Source organism: Eleutherodactylus coqui, chromosome 1 (assembly GCF_035609145.1).
Source record: "Eleutherodactylus coqui strain aEleCoq1 chromosome 1, aEleCoq1.hap1, whole genome shotgun sequence".
Lineage (NCBI taxonomy): Eukaryota > Metazoa > Chordata > Amphibia > Anura > Eleutherodactylidae > Eleutherodactylus > Eleutherodactylus coqui.
The window spans coordinates 168,501,155-168,526,135 of record NC_089837.1 but is presented as its reverse complement, the minus strand read 5'-3'; the positions used below and the strand labels follow the sequence as shown (position 1 = coordinate 168,526,135).

At 40.8% G+C, this 24,981-nt stretch overlaps 1 protein-coding gene across 1 annotated transcript in view; it reads left to right on the top strand.

Moving 5' to 3' along the window:
* The window catches only part of CSMD1 (CUB and Sushi multiple domains 1), a 1,401,348-nt gene that overhangs the window by 1,355,764 nt on the left and 20,603 nt on the right, over positions 1–24,981 (top strand). Inside the window, exons 62-67 of the mRNA XM_066607269.1 lie at positions 5,079–5,152; positions 9,197–9,308; positions 17,328–17,507; positions 18,595–18,639; positions 20,805–20,966; positions 23,369–23,478. Of these exons, the coding sequence (XP_066463366.1) occupies positions 5,079–5,152; positions 9,197–9,308; positions 17,328–17,507; positions 18,595–18,639; positions 20,805–20,966; positions 23,369–23,478 (683 nt within the window). The remainder of the gene's footprint in view (positions 1–5,078; positions 5,153–9,196; positions 9,309–17,327; positions 17,508–18,594; positions 18,640–20,804; positions 20,967–23,368; positions 23,479–24,981) is intronic.

Genomic DNA, 24,981 nt, shown 5'->3' with positions numbered 1-24,981 from the left:
ATTTTTCACAGCAATATTGGCGGTTATTTCAAAGAGGTTTCAGGATGAAGGAGATAGTTTATGAAGATTTCTGCTCGCTGTATATTTCTCAACAACTGACAAATAATTGTCATAATATTTAAATGTGTTTTCCCACAACTTAAAATTAATTCACATACACTCTGTCCTTCCTGACTGGCTGCAGCAGTCACATGGCCTGGTCAGCAGCAATCACTGGCTATAGCAGTGATCTTCTTTAGGCCGCCTGCACACGAGCGGGTCGGATCCGGCAGCGAGAATTCTCGCCGCGGGACCCGACCCGAGAGCCTGCAGGGACGAGGGCGTACTCTCCCGCGCCTGGTGGCCCCAGCTCTTTTTATGTGCCGGCTGCGGCGCAGCCGGCGCATGCGCAGACCGGAGCCGGCGGCCGGGTGAGTGCGTGCCCCGCACAAAAATAGAACATGTCGCGGTTTGTTTGCCGTGCGAGATTTCGCGCGGCCAAACCGCGGCCGTCTGCATAGGAGTGCGTATTGTAATGCACTCCTATGCAAACTTTCAGTGGCGGAAATCCCGCGGGAAATCCCGCGGTGGGATTTCCGCCCGTGTGCAGGCGGCCTTAGCCAGTGATTGGCTGCAGCACATGTTCTGTTCAGCAACAGCCAAGAATAACAAAGTGGTTGTAAAGCAATTTTAAATTGAGGGGAAAACCCTTTAAGGATAATGAAAGAATATACCAAACAACAGGAATTTCTAATAATCGGAGTTCATGGACTGACATAAGGAGTTACACTTATGCAAATGACCAACACCTCACAAAGCTGCCATAAGGAGATAGTCCTAAATCTTGGGACCCAGACAGTGAGAATAATTTCTTTGGAAGTACGGAGAAAATGTACATCGTTTACATTTATAAGACTACATCATAGTGCATTCAATCTAATCAATATTTCTTTGCCTCAGTCATTTTCTTATGTCTGTGGGCAATCTTATGATTTACTGCATCATGGTAATAGTAGTGTTAAATATATACTTGGAATCAAAGAAATGAAATGCTTCGAAGCAAATTTCTGATTTCAGTATTTTAAAGGGATACTTCCGTCTACTTTTTTTCAGAGATATTAAAAACCTGTGATTAAGTGATTTTTTTTATATATGATGGCTGGTTGGCCTTCTGCAAAAAAATGTAAATCTTGTCATGTAAACTATCTCCTACTCAGTGTATTCAGCTTCCTGTCTGTGTGCATTGCAGTGATAGCTCAACACAGAAGATCACTTAACACTCTCTAGCCAACCAAGCAATGCAATTCAGAGAAAATGAAAAGAGGCCTGACTATACAGTGCAATACATTAGTATGCCGTTAGTATCCCTGCATCAGCTGCTGACAGCCTGTACTGTATCATCCCCTCCAGCCTGTGTTACAATGAATCTTTCTTCTCCTGTGTCTGACTGGCCCAACATACAGCTCTGAAGCTCCAGGTCCCTAAAGGGCAGTATATGTGCGACCAATAATGATATCCCTGGTGTTGTTGGGTAGGAATACTGCCTGATCTAGCATCACTACCACCAGTAGCACATGTTACTGCAACAGTTAGGCTGCACACAGGTGCATTGTGGAATCCAGATTCCGCAGCATGCTATGGAAAGTCCACGAGCGGAAATCAATTACAATTTTCCACTGGCTGAGGGAAAATCACAGCATGTTCTATTCCACATTATAAATTAGGTAGAATCCGGAGAGGTATGCAGGGGTCAGCAGCCGGGCACAAGGTCAGATTCCGCTGTGAGATCCTGCATGTAGAATCTGACCCGGCCGTGTGCATACAGCCTTAGGCCTTAGTCACACGGATGCGCATCCGCAAATCGCGTGACCGGGGCCGAAAAAATCGCCCGAAAAAACTGCTCCTAGCCGCGTTTCAATAGAAACGGGCCGGAGCTGTCCAGCGCATTGAATTCAATGGAGCCGGCAATACAGCCGGCTCCATTGAAAGCAATGCGCTGCGGGCGATCACGGGATGAATTGTCGGGAAGGGCTTAAATATATAAGCCCTTCCCTGCAATTCATCCAGAAATGTGTAAAAAATATATATATATATATATACTCACCTTGTCCCGGCAGACGGAGTTCAGCGCGGCTGGCCTGCAGTGGGTGTGAGTGGGTGTGAGTGAGAGCTGCCCCTGATTGGCTCAGCGCTGAGCCAATCAGAGGCAGCTCTCACTCACACCCATTCATGAGTAACGAGCATCTCGAGCACCCTAATACTCGAACGAGCATCAAGCTCGGACAAGTATGCTTGCTCATCTCTACATGCTACTTATTTTTGTAACAGATTTTATTTATTTTTTAAGAGTTTGATCCTTGCGGCTATGGAGTGAATGTAGCCCACTTTGTGGAGTTGGGAGAAAAAAGCAACAAGTAAAAGTGTTTCTTTGGAGCGGAGGAAACACATCTAAATCTCAGACATTGCTACAACTGTAACACCTGTATTGTGAACCACCAAGCACCCCTGACTAATAATATGCAAGGAAAATGAATGTCTAGCATTTGAGTTACAATCATGAATAGAGTGTGCTGACTAGATTACATGGGTAGCTGCTGTTTAAGGGCTCAGTCAGATGAGTGTTTTTTTGTGCACCAATAGTCGTGCAAAAAGAGCACTTCTAAAAGAACCAATGGGTTCCTATAGAAGCGCTCACATGAGAGAATGTTAAAATCACAGAGGTGAGAGGGAAAACAAAAGCATTATTCACTGGAAAAGAGCCAACAATGCAGTACCTGATAGGGTTCAGAGCAGGCCCAATCACCATAAGACTGGCACAATCGCCATAGGGTAGGCACAATCGCCTTAGACCCTAATAAAATGCAGTAAGCCATGCTATAAACTGGAGGAGCTAATTGTCTACTGCAGACTAATTTGAGGCCAACCACACAACCCAGTCCAGACTGGGGAGGAGCGACTGCAGACGAGCCTAGTCTACAATGTGAACAATACCATAGAAGCCAGCCAATAGATGAGTGTGTCTCACCATACATGATTACAACTCACACTGATATAGCAGTGGGTTGCCCCGTATCTGAACAGTGGGTCACACTGGCTGACATATTCGGCTCCCCCAGAGTCTATAGCAAACTACATAAAGGAAATACTGATGCACACTAATAAAATGCAGATGTTAGCTCTGCATTTTGGCCAAGACGCATAAGCTGATGGGCTAACGGTCAGGCAACCACGTGTCTGTCTGAACCTACGCTATCTCACTGTTAACTACATTGAAATCACAGAGGTGAGAGGGAAAACAAAAGCATTATTCACTGGAAAAGAGCCAACAATGCAGTACCTGGTGGGCTGCACAGCAGTCACAATCTCTGCTGAGCAGGCACAATCACCGCAGGGTATGCACAATTGCCATAGTCCCTAATAAAATGCATAGCTCCACTCTGTCTCTCCCTGCTATGGAGAAATCCCAAAGCCCTGTGGGGCTTATTCTCTCTCTCCTCCTGAAGCAGCGGCACTTTTTAAAGCGCAGCTACGCCAGTGAATGGGCGTTTTTCATGTGCAGGTCTTCTGCTCGTGAAACATTGCCTGTTCACACAATTTTGACACATGCGAGCAGCGATTTCTTTTTTTGTGCGCATATTGGTGCGCAAAAAATGCTCATCTGACTGAGGCCTAACTAAGAGCCATTGAAGTGGCTATGGTAAATGTGGGTGTCAGGAGGCAGCTGCTATCAGAATCTGCTACCCACTCTGCAGTTATGTCACCCATAGGTGGCTGAAGTTTTATTAGCACTCCATTCGCACTTTATTAGTCATTGACATCAGTAGCCTCTGTGGACCTCTTTGGCATGTTCGCACTACAGTCAGAGGTTCTGTTTGAAAACTCTGCCAGTGGTCTTACCAGATTTGACAGAGAATGATGAATACCACAACAGAACATATCAGACCCTACTATAATTCAGAGGGGTCCTCCGGGCACAAAAAGTAGCCATGCCATCATGAATCTGGCATAGCACTGCAGTCTGCATTGTAAATGGAAGCCATAATGCTGATGTGAACATAACCTCCTTCTACCTTCTCGGACGTGACCTATAAAAAAGGAATCTGCTCCACTATTCGCCCCGATCACATTTATGGCTGATGGGCCTTTCTCGTATACCTCAGCCTGTATGTCGCATTATAAAAGTAATGTCAGAATAGTCAGGAGCTGTAACTTGGATACACCTCTGTTACTGGATCCTGTGCTATATGCATGACTCAGCTTAGATACTGGTCTGGTATTTATGTGATGGTGCTCAGATACCCCTGCAGCATGTATGTCTGGTAGAGATGAGCGAGCGTACTCGGATAAGCACTACTCGCTCGAGTAATTGGCTTTATCCGAGTACCGCTGTGCTCGGGGCTAAAGATTCGGGTGCCGAATAATTTTTTTTTAATAGTTTTTAGTTTTTTCCCCATTGCATTGCAGGAGCTACATTTTTAACATTTCTGTTGATGTAGCCATATGAAGGTTTTTTGTTTTCTTTTTTGGTTGGACAGGTTATATTGCACAGTGATTACCATTGCCATTGTATCTAGTCCATGGTTATCTAGGCCTGTCAAGAGAACAATAGAATTATCATTCTCTCATTGAAATTTTCCACCTACTAATATAATGGGCTGATTTTCAGATAAATCCTTTCCTGCACAACAGGTTGTAAAATGAGATTAGTCTGCTTTCTTATTCAGGCATCTAAGCTTCTGTGCTGACTGCTAAAGAAGGTCAATATTTTGTAATTCATTTTAATTGCATTATACTGCCAAAAAAAAACACAGCCACAAATTAAAAAAAAAATGTTTTCCATAATGGAGTTTCAAAAAAAAGCCCTTCCTGACGGAAGTGTCCTTTAAACAAAATAGAAATTTGAACGTAATGTCATGTGATTTTATTTTTTGAGATTTTTATCATTGTAAATATTTCTGAAGTGTCGCTCTAACCTCTGTCAGTTTCTCTTTTATTTTAATTTTGATAGAATGCCTTGAACTGCAGAACCAAATAAACTAAAATGATTGACTGTTTCTATAGAAACCTAGTCTTATGTTCAGTTTTTGTACGCATTTCAGATCCAGCTCATAACTCCTGCAGAGACCCCGGTACACCACATTATGGCATGCAGAACAGTTCCAAAGCTTATGAGGTAATGAATACATTTAATAAGCACTGTTTAAGTGTTAGAAAGTTTAGATAATTAAAGATGGATTTTCTGCCAATGCTTAGATTTCTAAAATACTTTTAGGTTTTTTTTTAAGTTCTAAAAAGTAAATGATGCCTGTATGTGATTGTGAAGCAGACCAAAGAAAATATATCCAATTAACATTGGAAATAAATCTAGCAACTGTGTAGTATTTTTTTTCAATTTGGTCCTTTGCCAATTTATTTTTAGTCTGTGCACTGTAGAAACAATTCTAGTTGCTAGCTGGAAACCACTACAACTTCTCCTGCCCCCCTGTTCAGAATTTGACAGTTAGCTATTGTCCAGGGTTCAATCTAACCTTTTTCCTGCCTAGGATGAAGTCAGATGTCATTCCTCCTTAAACTGGAGATGGAAAATGCAGGGATGGTTCGTGTACCTGCCACAATGCTCTCCCTCACAGTCAAAAAGTGATGTCACCTGAGATGAAGTTCTCACACCTTGTGGATCACTGCTAATGTCATCCATGAAATAGAAACCAACTGTCTCAGATACATACATTGATACAATTTCTTAATATTTGGCAAGCTATCTATCTGCCATAATTTCTGGAAGAGTAACAAAGTAGAAAATTGAAAGCAGTGCCAGTATTCCAAAGTGTGATTGTTCATCAGGCTGATGAAATGTTGATAGAAGACCCGAAAGCTTGCTGTAACATCATGCATTTTTGTTAGCTAGGAAGAGGTGCCATATCTACAAGATTGCTTGGTTTCTCTCACTGAGAACAATCACACTTTGCTCTACTGGCTAACATGGTACCAAACCCCTTTTTTTCAATATTCCAAAGTAAATGGATGCAACAGGCCATCCGACATAAATGGTCCCGACTTATCTAAGCGTCATAAAGTACCAGAAAAAACTTATATGCATGTCAGAACTACAAAACTATGCATGTTTATTTCAAGCCAAACGTGCACCAAGCAATGTTCTTTGACCTGCAGTAGAGCCTTTCTCAAAGCAACTGACAATAATGCAAATCCATATATAGTAGAAAAGTAGGTGTGCACATAAAACATCAAAAACCATAAATGAACAAACAATAACTTAAAAGAGTTGTATCAAAATAGACTTTTATCACCCAACCATAGGATAGGTGATAAACATCTGATCAGTGGGGTCACTGCTGAGACCCCCACAATCCCAAGAACAAGAGTCCCATGTCAACTTCTCACTCTGAGCTAACTACACCTTCCACAGTGAGAATGAAATTGAATAGAGTGCTGGTTGCTCATACACAGGGCCACTTCATTTATTATCATTGGGATTGCTGAAGATACCTGAGTGCTTGTGCTTGGCTATTTCCATCAGCTCCATTGAAATAAATGTAGAGGCAGCCACACATGCTTGGTCACTACTCAATTTCATCTCCAAGTCACTGCATGGGGTGTAGTGATATGAAGAGGGGAACACGGAATCCACCATTCTTGGGATTGGTGGTAGTCTCAGCAGTGAGACCCCAACTGATCAGACTTTTATCACCTATATGTAAATAAGTGCTCACTGTAAAATACATATCAGCCAATAAAACATAACTTTATCAACAATATAGCCATACATGGAATAAAGTTTTCTGATATCTGTTTGGCTGAATAGGAGGCTTCATTCATCCTCGGGGGTTCCTCAAGGGTCAATGCACATGTCTGCAAGTCATTTGTGCTATTGTGCAGACTCCAAATTTGTCATCTACAGTACATACCTCAGATTACAGTCATTCAACTTCAGTTGTTCAGTTGTTCAGACTGCACATGTGCTGCCCAGAATGTGGGATTAACATGTATCCCAGTCTCTCATTTGTTAAAGATCATCATCAACCATTCAAGATGAGCCAATAGAGTACATGATATGTTAAATCCATAATAGTCCACAGATATCTCTACATTTAAGGCAGATATAACTGTCCAATGATATTGCAGAGAAATCCAATGCTAATTAATTCAACAACACACATCTAGACTCTTAGCTCAAGTGTATTCACATATAATTAGTCGGTATATCATGATACTCATATAATGTAATATGAGAGGCTAACCTAAGCAAGCTATTCATTAAAGAAATTGTGTCAAGGCATACTGCTGCCCATCCTGTTTGCCTTCTATTGGGGCCACAGTCAGGCACCATTTCCATATGTCATTTCACAGCCTGGGGATAGTCATTTCCCAAAATAAACCACTTCTCTCTTCAGATCTTGCCCAAATACTTACTCTGCTCCAAAAATGTAGGTACAAAGGAAACTCTAAGGGGGGCAGCTCTTTGTGTGCATCAGAGCCCTTCCATCGATTCACAATATGACATTTATGTATTTCTAATAGTCTAGCTGGATAGCCACTCTGTATAAATTTGTTACAACTTTCATTGATACTTTTGTCTACCTGATCTTTATCAGAGACTATGCGATCCACTCTAAGAAATTGACTCCAGTGTACAGAACTAGTCAGATAATGCAGATGGTAGCTATCAAATATCAAAATACTATTTCTGTCAGTAGGCTTCACATACAGATCTGTTTTCAAAACACCATTTTACATATATACTAACATATCGAAGAATTGAATAGAACTCAATGACAGTTGTAGTACATTGTATCTTTCTGACGCATTCATTAAGCATTTCATGAAATGTATACTCTAGAGATGAGCGAGCACCAAAATGCTTGAGTCCGCGTTATTCAAGTCGAGCTTTTCGTAAAATTCGAGAGCTCTACTTGAGTAACGAACCCCATTGACTACAATGGGAGACTCGAGCATTTTTGTATGTGGGACACCGGATGCTGAGCTTTTTTTTCCCTAGATATCTCTCTCTCTCTTTCTCTCTCTCTCTCCCCTGCCTGCCAGACAAAAAATTTGCCAATGACGCATGCTGCGTCGCGGCGGGGCCAAAACAGGCACGTCACAGATGGGAGGAGCCAAAAACTGGGGTGGGGTCGAACACGGCTTGATGCTCATTCGAGTAACAAGCACCATTGTGTACGTTCGCTCAACTCTAGTATACTCATATTGTCTAAATTAAGACAATATAATCAATGTAGCACTATGAGTGCAGGATGTGGCCAAAGAAAGTTGACGTATACACAAATCTGACCTGAAAGGAGGACATAAAGATGTTTGTTGGTATACAATGGCGCTACATTCGCTTCTATTTGCAGTTATGGGGGGGCTGCTGATAGGGTTCAACATGGTTCCAACATATGCCAACATATTTATGTCCTCCTTTGAGGAGAGATTCATGAATGCGTCAACTTTCTTTAGTGTCACCTAGGGCTGGTGGCACTACATCGATGATATGTGCATTAATCCTTGGGAGATGGTGAGGATGGGTGAAGCCTACTGTAAAGCAGGACATCAGGATATCAAAAGAAAATTTCACATCTATCGCTACATCATTGGTAAATATGTTTATTCGTTGATTGATATGTATCTATCTGGGTGCTTTATTTACACATTAAGTTACAATTTGTTGATTGGTAATTTGTGATGTTTTATGTACACAGCTACTTTTTTCTAATATATATGGATGTATTTGTATTACTGCTATCAGCTTAAGAAAGACTCTACTGCAGGGCTGAAACATTTCTTGGCGTATGCCTTGAAATAAACCTGCATATTTTTGGAATGATGATAATTTCTGGTATATTTACTCCATTTACATACATGAGCCTTATTCTGTCATTGATATAACAAAAAGCTAGAAATGAATTTCTATAACAAGAACTCAATAACTCAGTGTGAATGCATAAAGCCATAGGTTTGTATTTTATTTTTTCTTCACTTGGTTCTATAACATTTTTGTGTCTTAAGAAGGGAAAACTAAAATAACTTGCCAGGATTTTTCCTTCTCATCTTTTCTTTATTGCTTGGATATATTTCATCTTGTGTGAAAAAGAAATTGCAGGATCCATCTATGGATTCCATTATCATTTAGATAGTTGTCTCTATTTACTTCAGCCTTGGGCTTCTTCTGACATATCTTTGTTACTTTTGTTTTTTTTTGAAGATTGGTAGTTTGGTCTTCTTTAGATGTCGCAAGGGCTACCACATTCAAGGTTCCACCACTCGTAATTGCCTCGCTAATTTAACATGGAGTGGAACCCAACCAGAATGCATACGTAAGTGTGATGAATGTTTGCATTATTGTAAATGATCTTTTCTGTGCAGAAATATATTTTATGTCCTGATAGCGTATTCTGTCTTCAAATGAAACTATAGGCATTTTACAAAGGCAGACGTACATTGTAAGACAGGGATGTTAGTGTAACGTTAAGTGTCATGTATTACAGAGCTTTCTAAATACCAAACAATTATTCTCTGTATAGGTTTCTAATAGAGATGAGCGAGCCTACTCGGCCACGCTCCTTTTTCGCCCGAGTACCGCGATTTTCGAGTACTTCCGTACTCGGGCGAAAAGATTCGGGGGGCCCTGTGGGTGAGTGGGGGGTTGCAGCGGGGAGCGGGGGGGGAGAAGGAAAGAGAGAGGGCTTCCCCCTGTTCCCCGCTGCTACCCTCCGCTCCGTCACGTCTCCCCGAGTAATTACTCGAAACGAGTAGGTTCGCTCATCTCTAGTTTCTAACTATTGATATGTGTGACTGAAAATGTGTGATTGTAATAACAGCCAAATGTAAAACTGTCTCAATTGATGAGTAAGAAATTAATAATGCATTGTGCAGCATAGCTTTATTAGCCTTCCACAATAATTAGCCTACTCAACCAAGGATGAATATAAGGAGACTTGTTGAGCACTGCATGCAAAGAGAATATAATAGCCAAGTAGCATATGAGCATGTTTTGGGACCATGTGTATTTTGATTCATTTACTCCATAATTCAGAATTTTAGTCACATGGGGTAAGTCACATATCTGTATGTTTTCATGCCCGCTTGAGTTTGCCTACAGTAAAGCAGGATGCTCTTTCAGACATCATATAAGGAATATTACTTTCCCATAAAGGAGTTATCACTAAATGGATTTTAAAAGGTAAAAGTCTGGTTGGTGGAGGCGTCTCACTGCTGTGAGGAATCAACTATTTTTATCAGCCCCATTGACTTGAAAGGAGCTTCAGCCAGCTTCTTCACATCTCTACTAGGGATGCAGTGAGCCAGCAGTGAAGAGGAGAGGTGGACACTGGTCCCTCATTCCTGGGATCAATAGGGGTCTCAGCAGTGAGACCCCCACCAATCAGACTTTTATTACCTACCCTGTGGACAGGTGATAAAAATCAATTTTGGGATAATTCCTTTAATGGGACCTGAAAAATGAATCCTTAATGCAAATCTATATTTTATAGCATTTAAGATCATTCTTTGAGTGTTCTACAGTAGATGAAAGAAAAAATAAAGCATGACAGACCTAAAAGCATTGCAAAAAAAGCACGAACCTTAAAAAATAAAATATCAATATAGTAGTAATATTGATACTTTCCTATGTGAAAGCAAAGAAAACTAATTCATGTCCTACATATGCGTATTTTATGCCTCGGTTACATGAGCGTTTTTTCTGCGCATGAATAGGTGCGTGAAAAGAGCGCTTCTAAGGCCTCATGTCCACGGGCAAAAGAAGAATTAAAATCCGCAGCGGATTTTAACTCTTTTCCCGCCCGCGGATCCGCACCCCATAGGGATGCATTGACCACCCGCGGGGTAGATAAATACCCGCGGGTGGTCAATAAAAGTGATTTTAAAAAAAATGGAGCATGAAAAAATCTGGACCATGCTCCATTTTCGTGCGGGTCTCCCGCAGGGACGACTCCTACGGGCTTCTATGGAAGCCTATGGAAGCCGTCCGGATCCGCGGGAGACAAAAAATGGAATTTACTCACCCGCTCAGGTTCTTCCCTTCGCCGCGGCTCCATCTTCTCTCCGTCGCGGTCGGATCTTTTTTCTTCGGGACGGCGCATGCGCGGGGCACGTCACCGACGTCCCCTGCGCATCTGCCGGGCCGAAGAAAGAAGATCCGGCCGCGACGCAGAGAAGATGACGCCGCAGCGAAGGGAAGATCCGGAGCGTGCGAGAGGTAAGTTTATTCTTCTTTTTAGCGCTCATGTCCGCGGGGCAGGAGGGACCCGCTACGGATTCTCCATGGAGAATCCGTAGCGGGCCTGATTTTCCCCGTGGACATGAGGCCTAAAAGAACCAATGGGTTCCTATAGAAGCGCTCACATGAATTATTTTTTAGACATGCAAAATAGTCGCACCTGCCAAAGATAGGACGTGCTAGTGCAACTTGCATTTAAGGTCCGTGGTGCGCTCAAAGATTGGACCTGTCCTATATTTGAAGTGTGGATGCAATAGACTCCCATGGGAGCTGGAAAACACGCACCATGCTTCTCTGATTATGTGAATGGGCTACTTCAAATAGCTGGAATTTACCTGTTCCCTCGATCTTTTCGAGAAGCGAAGAACGATATTTTTGCGTACCTATTCACGTGCAGAAAAAATGCTCTTCTGACCAAGGCCTTAGGGCTTAGTCAGACGGGTGTTTGTTTGGTGCGCATCTTTTTGTGCAAAACACAAATGCAAAAAAATTAGCGTGACCGAAGTGGGTTTCATGCTGAAAAAAATGTACTTGGCTGTGTTTATTTGCACATAAAGTGGGGTACCCTCTATCCCCTGCTGTGGCTGTTACAGCTGCAGTGGGGGATTCCTTGGATGTAAAACCTCTGGATGCTGTCACATCCTGGGGTTTCACCTTGTGGTCAATTGGGCCGACGGCAGCAGCAGCGGCCCCATTGACATACAGTGAAGATCGCGCTCCTCTGCTACAGCTGGGACAGTTGTATCAGAGGATTTCTTCATCTCCACAGAGAGTCCCCTCATCACTGAACACTGTGATATTCACCTCTCCGCCACTGCCGGGGCTCAGGCGCATCCAGTTGTGTCTTCTCCTGAACTAAACCGAAGTGCCTTCAGCAGGCGAGAATTTAAAATCCCCATCTGCTGAAAGGTCTGCCTCTGATTAGCCGATCACTGTGACCAATCAGAGGCAGCGCTCAGCCACTGAATGACAGCTGAGCGCTGCCTGTAATTGGTCCATGCACTCAGCCATTCAGAGGCAGCGCTCTGCCATTCATTGCGATGCCCATTTTTGTGCGCAAGTAAAAAATGGACATGTGACCACTGCCATTAAAAAGCAGCAAAAAACACCCATCTGACTGAGTCTGTATTTCAAGTGTATTTTGCTGTGGAAAATCCAATGCAGGTAATACATCCCATGTGAATGTGCCCTTACAATTTCACACTTAGCGCTTAGCTTAGCTCACAATCTGTATGATCTGCAATCTGTACATTATATAAAAATAAAGACACATATACAAAATATAATAACACAAACAAGCTGATTATCAGCAAGATGGTGTATTTTTCCTTAGCTCAAACTATTAATTTATTATTATCAGTTGTTAAAATTCATACAGGTGCAGCAAGTGCCAACAGTTCAGGGACACACTACTCTATTTTTGTAGCACACTGTGCTATCAGCATGAAAAACTACATAAGGCTAAGTCACACGGGTGCATCGGCGCCCGTGTTACTGCAGGAAGAAGACGGCCGTACTTTAAGACGGACGTCTCTCTGCAGTGCCGAAAGAAAGAACATGTGACCGGTTTCATTGCCGGTCATGTGTTCTTTCTTCTGCTCTGCGGGGAGTCATCTGTCCTGAAGTATGGCCGTCTTCTTCCTGCAGTAGGGGCTCAGTCACACAGGCACGGCGCTGATGCGCACGTGTGACTAAGCCCTAAATGTGTATTGCGCTATAGAATGCTATGCAAATAAAATAGCATGCCATGTGCACTGTGAGGCCTTAGTCAGACGGGCGTTTTTTTCGCGCGATTTGCGGATCGCATGACGGATGTGCATCCGCAAATCGCGTGACCAGTGCCCAAAAATCGCCTGAAAATCTGCTCCTAGCCGCGTTTCATTAGAAACGGGCCGGAGCTGTCCAGCGCATTGCATTCAATGGAGCCAGCAATACAGCCGTCTCCATTGAAAGCAATGCGCTGCGGGCGAGTGTGGGATGAATTGTCGGGAAGGGCTTAAATATATAAGCCCTTCCCTGCAATTCATCCAGAAAAGTGTTAAAATAAAAAATATATATATACTCACCTGCTCCCGGCAGCCGGAGTTCCGCGCAGCCGGCCTGCAGTGGAAGTGAAGGGGATGTGAGTCAGACCCGCCTCTGATTGGCTCAGCGCTGAGCCAATCAGGGGGCAGGTCTGACTCACACCCCCTTCACACCCACTGCAGGACGGTCGCACGGAGCTCCGGCTGCCGGCAGAAGGTGAGTATACAATTTTTTTTTATTTTTACACATTTTTTGGGATGAATTGCAGGTAAGGGCTTATATATTTAAGCCCTTCCCGACAATTCATCCCGGGCTCGCCCGCAGCGCATTGCTTTCAATGGAGACGGCTGTATTGCCGTCTCCATTGAATGCAATGCGCTGGACAGCTCCGGCCCGTTTCTAATGAAACGCGGCTAGGAGCAGATTTTCGGGCGATTTGCGGGCGACTTGCGCGCACCGGTCACACGATTTGCGGATGCGCATCCGTCATGCGATCCGCAAATCGCGCGAAAAAACGCCCGTCTGACTAAGGCCAAAATCACACAGTTTATTAAACATCCATACAAATATCACCAATGTGGTTTGCCCTACACGCCACGCATGTTTTAGACTTAGCTGTTGCATTGTTGTATTATAATACACAGGGCTGTGACAATTGGGTGTATAAGCCCTATCATTTATTAGAGATGAGCTAAATTTCTCAGATCACGTCTTCAGATTTTGTATAACCTTATCAACTTTATTATTATCAAGGGGTTTAGAGTACATACTAATTCACTCATCCGCCCTCCACTTGATCCATATGTCATTTCCATTTAAACATTCTGCCTCCTGAACAAAGGCTTCTTCTTCATTTGATGTTTATGAAATAATATTTATAATTATTTTTATGAATATTATTGGGGAAAATGATCTGGGAATATTATTATAGGTAAGTGGAATGAATAGTACTTTATAATAAATTCCCAATATAATTTTGCCAGTCCTACTGCTGCAGAATTATCCTCTACGGTACAGTGGCAGAATTCATTTTCATTACAATTCATATAAGCTGTCTGAATAATGTCTATTTTCTCTCATACTATATGATGCAACCATTACTCTTAGCTTAGCAGCCTGAGGCAGAAAGCACTAAGATGGATGTGTGGCTAGCTTACATGGGTTCCAGGATCATGAAGGTTTTCAAGAAGTTTTCTAAGTGACCACAAATGTATTAATGAGATTTTCCATATCAGGAGTTCTTTTATATATGTTTTAGTACATATACATGGATTACCCATAAATAACAGATATTAGGTTGGGTCGGGATGTGTCTATTATCCCATTGTGAAAAGAGTATAGCAATTTGTTAGAGGTGAACTATTCTAAAAATTCTCTCCAGCTTTTCGATCCTCCAATATGATTATTCTGATTCTCTGCAAATCTCAATCTTGCCAAATTGATTCCACTCGTTCTATTAATAAACTACCAAGACAGAACAAGTTTTAATAGATTTAACCCCTTGTCATAAAGATTATTTTGACACATACAGCTGCTGTTTAAAATATTATTTAGGTCATTTAATGTTCAAGAAGCACCAAAAATGTATTTACAAACAAGTTTATTTATTGTGTGAATGCCTAACACAAGAGAATAGTCATCAACAATTCCTGTGAAATGTTTTTATGTTCTGATGTGATCATTTAATCACTGTAACAAAGCGACAGTGTTACCTTTAGCAACTAGTCAAACTTCAGATTACAGTTTGCAAGATGAGAACAGTGATCTGGTTGGTTGTTATAGGCAACAATACATTTCTCTTAGTTTTTAAATGCCATTTTAATGCATGAGGCTCAAAATATTTTATTTCTAACTATACATTTAAAAAAAACTGTCAAAAAGTCTATGTAGATCTTCAAATGCACCAAAAATTTGGAGGCCCCAGCTGTTGTAGTAAGATGTTACAGTAGTTTTTATTTATTTCTCCTATAAAAACATGCTACGATGTTTCGACTACAGAGGTGAAGGAGAAAAATCATAATTAAAGCCCCCTGTTCTGCTATATTACTACATTATTATTATTTTATAAACTATTGGACACATTGTAAGGGTTTGGGGTTAGTCACACAGTCAGGGGCCATAAGGGAACTTCAACCAGACAAGACTGATAGTCAATTGCTGGCTGTGTAAAGGTCAAAAGTAAAAGATCACATCTGCATGCATGAATGTATTCAATAGAACTATTCTGCAAATGTTAAACATCCAATCAGGATGAGGACTTGATGTATAATGAAGACTGTATATGCATGCAAACAGAGTGGCCCTCCATTCAGTGAGCATTATCTTGATTTATGCTGAGGTTATTAATGCTCCCGGTCGGCTGTGGATAAACTTTATTTTCCTCTAGTGAATGGTATTCCATGGCATAGGGCCTTTATCAAGACAAAGTTAACAGAAACAGTCATTTCTGTCTCTGTTTGTTTTTTGGCGGCTTAAAAAAATTAGCAAAAGTTAAAATCTTAATATAACAACTAGTGCAGTAAACGTTTTGATGTACAATATTTGGAATCTGATGTAACTTGGTGAAAGGTTGACCTGAGGAAAAGGACAGGTGGTGCATTTCATCCCTATGTATGAACTCTATGCAGAACTTCAAAAAAGAGCTAGCCCTTACTATGTACAACAGCTTGCCCCTGCTAAAGGGTCACAGCCAAACATCTAGCATCTGAGATTTAAGACCAAATCTTAAAATGGACTTAATAGCTTGTTTTGTAGACCTTATAGAGCATGTTTATTAAAGGGAACCTGTCACCATCTGTTTACTGCCCCCTGATGGCAGCATAAAATAGAGACTAGTGAGCTGACTGCAATGATATCTCTACTGTAAATAGACATGTGGTAGTTTGGGAGAAACTTGCATTTTGTTAGTAACAGCCAGACATTAAGGACTAGTACCCAATATTCATGAGCTGTAGCTAGCCCTATCCATCATGCCCTATGGCCACAGATTGATTGTTGTTTCTCTGTTACTGCACATAGGGAAGCGGCTGTCAGTTAGTGGCTGGAATGCATGTTGGGCTTGGCTAGCTCCACGGATGATTGGGGATAGCCTTAGCTCATTAATATTGAAGGATAGTCCGCTATGTCTGGTCTTTACTAATAAAATGCAAGTTTCTCCCAAACTACCACCTAGATATATGAAGCAGACATATCACTGCAATGAGCATGTCTGTCACTATCTTATGCTTCCCTCAAAGTGGACTGCAAATGTTAGTGACAGATTTTCTTTAAATTGTTTTACAGCTGTTGTTTGGTTTATGCTCTTACTGTACAGTGGTAGGTATTATGTGGCACCGGAGGCGTAACTTGAAGCTCCTGGGCCCCAAATGCAAAACCTGTAACAGGCCCCCAACTATAATGCTTTCTTCATAGTACTAGGCTCTCTATATGGAGCAAAGAGGTTTTATGGGCCCCCTGAGGCTCCTGGGCCTGGGTGTAATCACACCCCTGCATCCCCTATAGTTACGCCAGTGTGTGATACTACTTTTTAGGCATTGTATAGTGCTTTTTTGCACTGTATGGTGATGGTAGAACAGTATAGAAATGTTATTATGGTTACTTACTAGAGATGAGCGAACTTACTCGGTTCGGGTGTTTTTGGACCCAAGCACCGCTTTTTCCAAGTAACTGACTACTCGAACGAGAAGATCCGGGGGGCGGCGTGGTGGAGCGGGGGGTAGCAGTGGGGAACAGGGGGGAGCTCTCTCTCTCCCCCCCCCACTCCCCTCTGCAACCCCCCGCGCACCCCCGGCGCCCCCCAAATCTTTTCGTCCAAGTAGTCAGTTACTCGGAAAAAGCGTTGCTCGGGTCCAAAAACACCCGAACCGAGTAAGTTCGCTTATCTCTATTATTTACACATTACATGATCATACACCGAATAGGAGGCACCAACAGAAGATACTACACCAGGTATCATCCAACGTATTGTAAGGCCAAGCCAGTTTGCAATGACGTTCAAAAACATATACTTAAAACAAATATAAGCTTTATAATGCGTTGATATCTTAATTTACCAGATTTTATTTCTTTTCAGCTCATGCCTGTCGACAACCAGAAACACCCAATCATGCAGATGTGAAAGCAATAGATCTACCTACACTAGGATATACCTTAATATATATTTGTCAGCCTGGGTATTTTCTAGCTGGTGGGTCTGAACACAGAACATGTAAAAGTGATATGAAGTGGACAGGAAAACCTCCAATTTGTAAAAGTAAGTCCAGATACCATAACACTCTTGGAAAAAAATGGAATGAAAGTTAGTTCGATAATAACATATTAACCCCTTAATGACCTTTTGATGGCAGTCGTTAAGAGCATTATTCACCTTATCAAATGACAGCCTGGCACTTGCTAAACAGTGCAAAAACAAGCACTCATATGGCTATGTCGAAAAAAAATTTAAAAGTCATATCCCTTGGAATCCAACAATGAAAAAAAACTGAAAAAATTTGTTGGTTATTAGGGCCTAAAATGGGCCCATCACTAAGGGGTTAAGCAGAAGAAAATCTCCAGTCAAAATGTATATTTACACTGATCCTGACTTGGGTAGCTTACACAGAGCATTATACATAATTTTACTATCTACTGATAATTTATTTTAATTATAATATTATTTCATACTGTGAAATTGTTAAACAATTAAGTACAAAATTTTAAGTACCAAATAACTATAAAATGTTTCCAGCGGATGGATCGTATTTGCATTTTATAACATATTATTAAAATGCAGTCATCACATAGACATATATTACATTAATTAACCTAGCTTTGTTAACCATGCCTCAGTAGCTTATTTGACTTTCGACATTTGACAGTTTACACTCTCCAGTTAGTATTTGCTTGAGCACTGCAGTTGCTAATGGAGACTATGCAGACAAAAATATACAGCTCTTTTATATAGAACTATAATGGCTCTTCAAGCTTCACTAACTCTGGGTCAGGTGTTCTAGTAGTACTGCAGTATACTCATCCAACTTGATTTTAACTATTTCCAAGAGACATTTGGATTTTTATCATGTAATATGAAACTATTCAATGGGAAAATCCAAATAAGAAGCCAAGCTCCTGGGTAGTTAAATTACAATTACATAAGAACTGGTACATGATGGAGGAGAGGCACTGATCTCCTGCAAAATAAATGGATTTGGAGCAGCTTTTTGATGACATATACCATGGCTTAAATTCTGTCCTAGATGTTATGATGTTTCTCTTTTGTCTCAGAAAACAATTAATATGCACTTATTTGGCTTCATTATATTGATTTATTTGCTATGTTTATATTATTATGTATTTTGCAGGTAAAGGTCTCAGGGAATTAAATTCAACTGTCACAAAAACTCCAGGTTTGTTTTATTTTAAAAAAAAATAATAATTTAAAAAAGATTGTATTAAACAAATTTATGTCCACTTTAAATTATTTCAACAAATATTTTTTTTTATAAAAATGGTCATCTTCATTGACATAAAAAGCCATAAAGCATGAATGAATGAATACTGTGATAGATAGATAGATAGATAGATAGATAGATATAGATAGATAGATAGATAGATAGATAGATAGATAGATATAGATAGATAGATAGATAGATAGATAGATAGATAGATAATGTGAATATCAACATATCCAAAAGACCAGATCTTTTTCTTTGAGAATACCACCTCTCTAGAAAACTATTTTTCACAGCAATATTAGCGTTTATTTTAAAGAGGTTTCAGGATTGATTCACTTAGGGCTCAGTCAGACAAGCGTTATTTTTTTGCACACCTCTGTACGCAAAAAAAAGTGTCCCACGCATTATCAAAATGTGCATGACTATAGCTCTGTGTCAATTGCTTTCAATGGGCACAGCGATGCTGACATCGGCCCCATTGAAAGCAATGGGATGCAGGCAATCCTCCCTGTGATTTTCGGGGAAGGCCTGGAAATATAAGCCCTACCCTGAAAATCATCCCTAGGTGTAGAAAAAAAAATGAATGGCTGAGTACTGTCTTTGATTAGCTGAGTGCTGTGACCAATCACAGGCAGCGCTCAGCTGTCATTTAATAAAAAGCTTGGCGCTGCCTGTGATTGGCTGATTGCTCAGCCAATCAGACCAGCACTTTCAAGAGGAGGGGATTTTTAAATCCCCGGCCAGAAAAAGTGCTTTAGATCAGTGCCAGCATGCAAAAGAGAAGGCACTCTGGAGCCCCGACAGCACTGCTAGATAAGTAATGTTTTTATTTTATTTTTTTTTCTATATCTAGGGACAATTTTCAGGAAAGAGCTTATATTTCAAGCCCTTCCCCAAAAACAACTGTAGGGGTTGCTACTGCCACTTGCCCCTTTGAAATTGATGGGATGCAGGCAACCCCCATGGTGATTTTCGGGGAAGGGCTTGAAATATAAGGCCTTCCCTGAAAATCATCCCTAGCTGTTGTGAAAAATAAAAAATAAAAAAGCCACTGTACAGCTCCAGCACGTCTTCTCATTAGCTTCCCCGACACTCTTCTGAAGCTTCTTAAAGATCCCCACCTCCTGAAAAGTCTGTGTCTGAATTCAATTAATGGCTGAGCGCTGCCTCTGATTGGCTGAGCGCTGTGACCAATCACAGGCAGCGTGCAGCTGTCATTGATTGAATTCAATGAATGGCTGAGTGCTGCCTCTGATTGGCTGAGTGCTGTGACCAATCACTGGCAGCGCTCAGCTGTCATTCAGTGAATGGCTGAGTGCTGCCTTTGATTGGCTGACTGATCAGCCAAACAGACACAGCCCTTTCAGGAGGCTTGGATTTTTAAAAACTGTGGGAGTTACCTGCATCCCATTGCTTTCAATGGGGCCGGCACTACTGTTCAAAGCAATAGGCACGGAGCCTTGGTCAAGCGCATTTTTAACATGCATGGAGCGCATTTATTTGCGCACATAGGTGTACAAAACAAAAGTGCTCATCTGACTAAGCCCTCAGAAGAAAACCATCGAAATCAACAGGTTTGCCACTGCTTTATGCTTCTCTTAGTTAGGGCAGCATAAAGTACATTAAGGGTTCCCTTTAATGAAAGTGAATGTTATTGACATGGTTTTATGCAATGAAATTCCAAGCAAGAAAACATTCATAGTACATTTTATTATAGTTTCACATTTTTAGCACGCTTTTATCATTAAACTCTGGCTGTGTGGATGGAGGTATGCAGGAGATTTGAGACTCCAGATCAGTAAAACCAAGCTCCAATCCCTATATAAGATACATTTTTAATACGGTCTGCACAGAATTTTGGAGCATCTTGGATTTGAAAAAGGATAAGCACTTTATTAGTAAAGCTAAAGTTGCAGTTCATGGAATACCTTATGTACTGTTGCCATTAAATTGAATGATGACTCCTTTATCAGAGTACTAAGTTATAATAAAATGAGCACAGACTAAGCTTTTATCATTAGTGATAGTCGAAGTTAATAGTAGTAGCACTAGTAGTATTGTATTGACTAGTTCAGACAGAAAGCGCAGATAACCAAATATTATATATTTATTTTCAGTTCCTTCGGATGTTTTTTCTGTGAATTCCGTGTGGAAAGGGTTTTATGAATATCTTGGAAAGCAACATTCAGCAACCTTAACTGTTGACTGGTTCAATAACACTAGCAGCAAAGTGAATGGAACATTTTTAGATACTAACAATAGTGAATTAAAGTTATCAGGTAGGTTCAAACATATGAAGTATTGTTATGTTTAACTAAACCTTGACAATGACAACCACATATATATCAAATTCCACATTTCAAATTTTTCTGAGGCTCCAAAAAAGTAGTCTATGTCCTGCCAGCAGTTATTTGGTATATCATCAAGCAGTGTATTTATGGAGATTCATTTCCTATACAAAAGGTTTTTCCGGCTGTTAAGATTGCTTAACACATTCTCACCTACTGTTTCTGTACCCCCATTGAGTTTTAGAGAAGTAGCACTCCTACTAAGCAGCTCTCCAAAAAACTTCTCTCCACCACCTGTGTGCTGATGGGGTGAAGAAGACTGAGTTTTCTCATTTAAGCTATCAATGGGAATGCCAGCTGTTTAGCCCCCACCTAGCTAGCATTTATCACTGATCCCATAAGTGGGTGATAAATGTTTACAAATAGAATGTTACACACAGCTTTGTAATGTTCTTTACCCTACTAAGGCCTCATGCCCACGGCTGTGTCAGATTCCGCCTGCGAAATATCACAGTGGAATCAGACCCAGCACCCCCCAGATAATCACCTGACCAAAACGCCGCGAGTGTCTGGGAGATTCTCGCCGTACTTCCGCAGTGCTCACTGTGGAAGTATTGCTGGAAGGACGGGTTCCATTGACTACAATGGAAGCCGTCCGTGCGATTTTCCGCACAGAATAGAACATGCTGTGATCCCCCCCCTCCCCATCCCCTCCCTTGAGCGGAAAATCGCAGTTGATTTCCGCTTGTGGGCAGGGGAGAATCATTTAACATTATATTATTATGGACAGACATTGCTGCGGAATTCACGGGAGGTGTCTGACTGCAAATTTTGCAGTGATAAGCCATCCTTGGGCATTGGGCCTAAATTTGAGGCTTAAAGTTCATTTTTCATTATCATCTTAGTTTTTGACTACATTAAATTATACATCCAATTAGTCCATTCCTCCAGTAAACACAGCAAACATCTTGTCAAAGATAATACAGTTTTTTGCACTTCACATATGGAAGTAAACTTCATTACAAAAATCATTGATCTCCTAATCACGGTGCTGTGGGTTGTTGTTCTACTAATTTCTATATTCCTTTGCATATCCATGTCCCTTGATTGTCTTGATACCATTTGAAACACTAATTAACTTTAGCCTTTATCACTAAGTATAGTCTCTTTTATGACTGGATTTGTTAGTCTTTTAAAGACGAGACCTATTCATTTATGTCATTTTTGATGGCTGCATGTTTCTTTGCAACTTTTTTCCAATAGACAAACACTGAATTTGCATGGTAATTGTGGTAATTTCACAGAACTCCAGTCAAAAAAACAATGCAACTCTAGATATATTGGCCCGTATTTATTAATATTTGCGTATTTTTGTGCCAATCCTTCTCAGAATTCACGGTCTAAAATTTTGCCAAATTTACAAAATTGCCGCATGGGCTTGTAAATTTGGCACAATTTACACTGAACCAAAAATAGGAAAGATGCACCAGAAATGCACCAATTTCATATAGCAGTGCTGCATGTAAGAAAAATGCATCAATTTGTGTTCTGAAATATGTTTTGGACCACAACTTAAATTCTCCTTTATGTACTAATATAAAAGAATTAGTCAGTAGTCAATTACTGATTTTAACACATAAAAAGAGGGGCAAAAACATGAAAAAACTGCCCTATCCATGTATTTTATTTTGCACTCAAAATACGCCAATTTTCGCATAACAGTACTACAATTGCCAAAATTGCGTTAGATTGCATACAGAATTATGTTTTTCCCCAAAAATGTTATTCTGCATCATCTACTAATATATTAAAAAAATTGTCACAAAATGGGGTGAAAGCAAGAAAAAAAAACTATCCATGTAGTTGAATTTGCCCCAAAACGAGTGTGCGCCAACAATTCGCGCCAAATGCCTCTTCCTTTACACCACCTTTCATTCAGTTTTACTAGCACCACACTTTACTGATGGTTTATTGTTGGTATCTCTTATAAATTAGTTGGAAAGATAGACAGAAACTTGCTGCCCTCACTTTCAGGGAAAAAAAAGTTGACCAGCTTGTTGGATCTTTTTCTTCTTATTGGCACAAACTATTTGTAAATTTCTCCACAACTCTGTGCACTTTAATTCTGACACAGTCGGAAACATATTCATAAATTAGGGCCATAGCATCAAGAAAACAGCTATTATATATTATGTACTGCCCAATACTCTACAGGAAGCAGATGTGACAAACCTTCATCATCTTTACAAGATGTTTAGCATTTTTTTATTATGGACAATAGAAATATAATATATTGTACCTTTTATAGTAATGTACGAGCAGAGCTGGATGTTGCTACAAATACAAGAATGCTTTCTACATGTTGGTTTACTAGAATTTTATGTTCTTACCAGGTGTGTATAAGAAAGAAGAAGCCCACTTACTTTTGAAAGTTTTCCAGATTAAAGGCCCTTCAGATTTAATAAAAAAGTTTCAAAATGATAACTGGGCAATGGACGGTTATGTAAGTATTTCATTACAAACACATGTATTGTTTATTCACAAGTAATATCAAGCCCTTTGATAAGCAATCCTGTTTGGGCCTTTAATGATGCATTAAAAGTTGTTGTTTTTGCATGCCCACTCTTCAGTTAACATATTTTTTCATTATCATGACTATATGAGCTTGTTTGAGGCATGAAAATTGTAGTTTTTTTAGATGATGTCTGGGGTACATACAATATATATTACTGGGTAATGTATTTATTTTTTTACCATTTCCAATTCACAATTAATAACATTAAATTAGTTCTGCATGCCATTATTTGTTGGGGTGGTTTTATTTAATGCAACAAAAAATGTATACTAAATTATGTTGATTTTCATGTTTTTTATTGCTATATTTTCTTATTTATTTTGATATAATTTTGTACATATTTTTAATTACATCAATTGATTATGTAACATCTTTATTCCAAACGTATAAGTTATTAGAAAACGTCTGCAATGCTCATATATTATAATTCGTTATATTAGGGCACAAGCTGTTGTTACGGCAACAGCTTTTGTAATCCCAACAGAAGGCTTATTGTACGTATAGCCCTGGTGCCCTCCCTAGGTCCCCAGGGCTGACTGCGGAAGGGTTCCTTATTCTCTGATTGTATCATCAGGAGTACTTGTTGATCATGCCACAGTTAATGGGGGAGGGGTTGTCAATGGAAAATAAATGCCTTAAAAACACTTAGGCCTTAGTCACACGGGCGTTTTTTCCCACGATTTGCGGATCGCATGACGGATGCGCATCCGCAAATCGCGTGACCGTGGCCGAAAAATCGCCCGAAAAAAACTGCTCCTAGCCGCCTTTCAATAGAAACGGGCCGGAGCAGTGCAGCACTGTCCAGCGCATTGAATTCAATGGAGCCGGCAATACAGCCGGCTCCATTGAAAGCAATGCGCTGTGGGCGATCTCACAATGAATTTTCGGGAAGGGCTTAAATATATAAGCCCTTCCCTGCAATTCATCCAGAAATGTGTAAAAATAAAAAAAATATACTGACCTGGTTCCGGCAGACGGAGTTCAGCCGCAGCCGGCGGCAGTTCTCCCGAACTGCTCTCTGTAGTATTCAGCAGCTGGGGATTTAAAATCCCCGCCTGCTGAATGAACTGCCTCTGATTGGTCACAGCCTGACCAATCAGAGGCAGCTCTCACTCACACCCATTCATGAATTCATGAATGGGTGTGAGTGAGAGCTGCCTCTGATTGGTCACAGCCTGACAATTCATCCCGCGCTCGCCGGCAGCCCATTGCTTTCAATGGAGCCGTCTGTATTGCCGGCTCCATTGAATTCAATGGGCAAACATCGTTCTTCTCTGCCACAGCTGTTACAGCTGTGGCAGAGGAGAATGATTTGTCTACTATATGTTCTCAATGGGGTCGGCGCTGCTGCAGCCGGCCCATTGAGCGCATATAGAGAAGAGAACAGGAATCGCAGATCGCAGATAGGTGCGATCTGCGATTTCTGTTCTA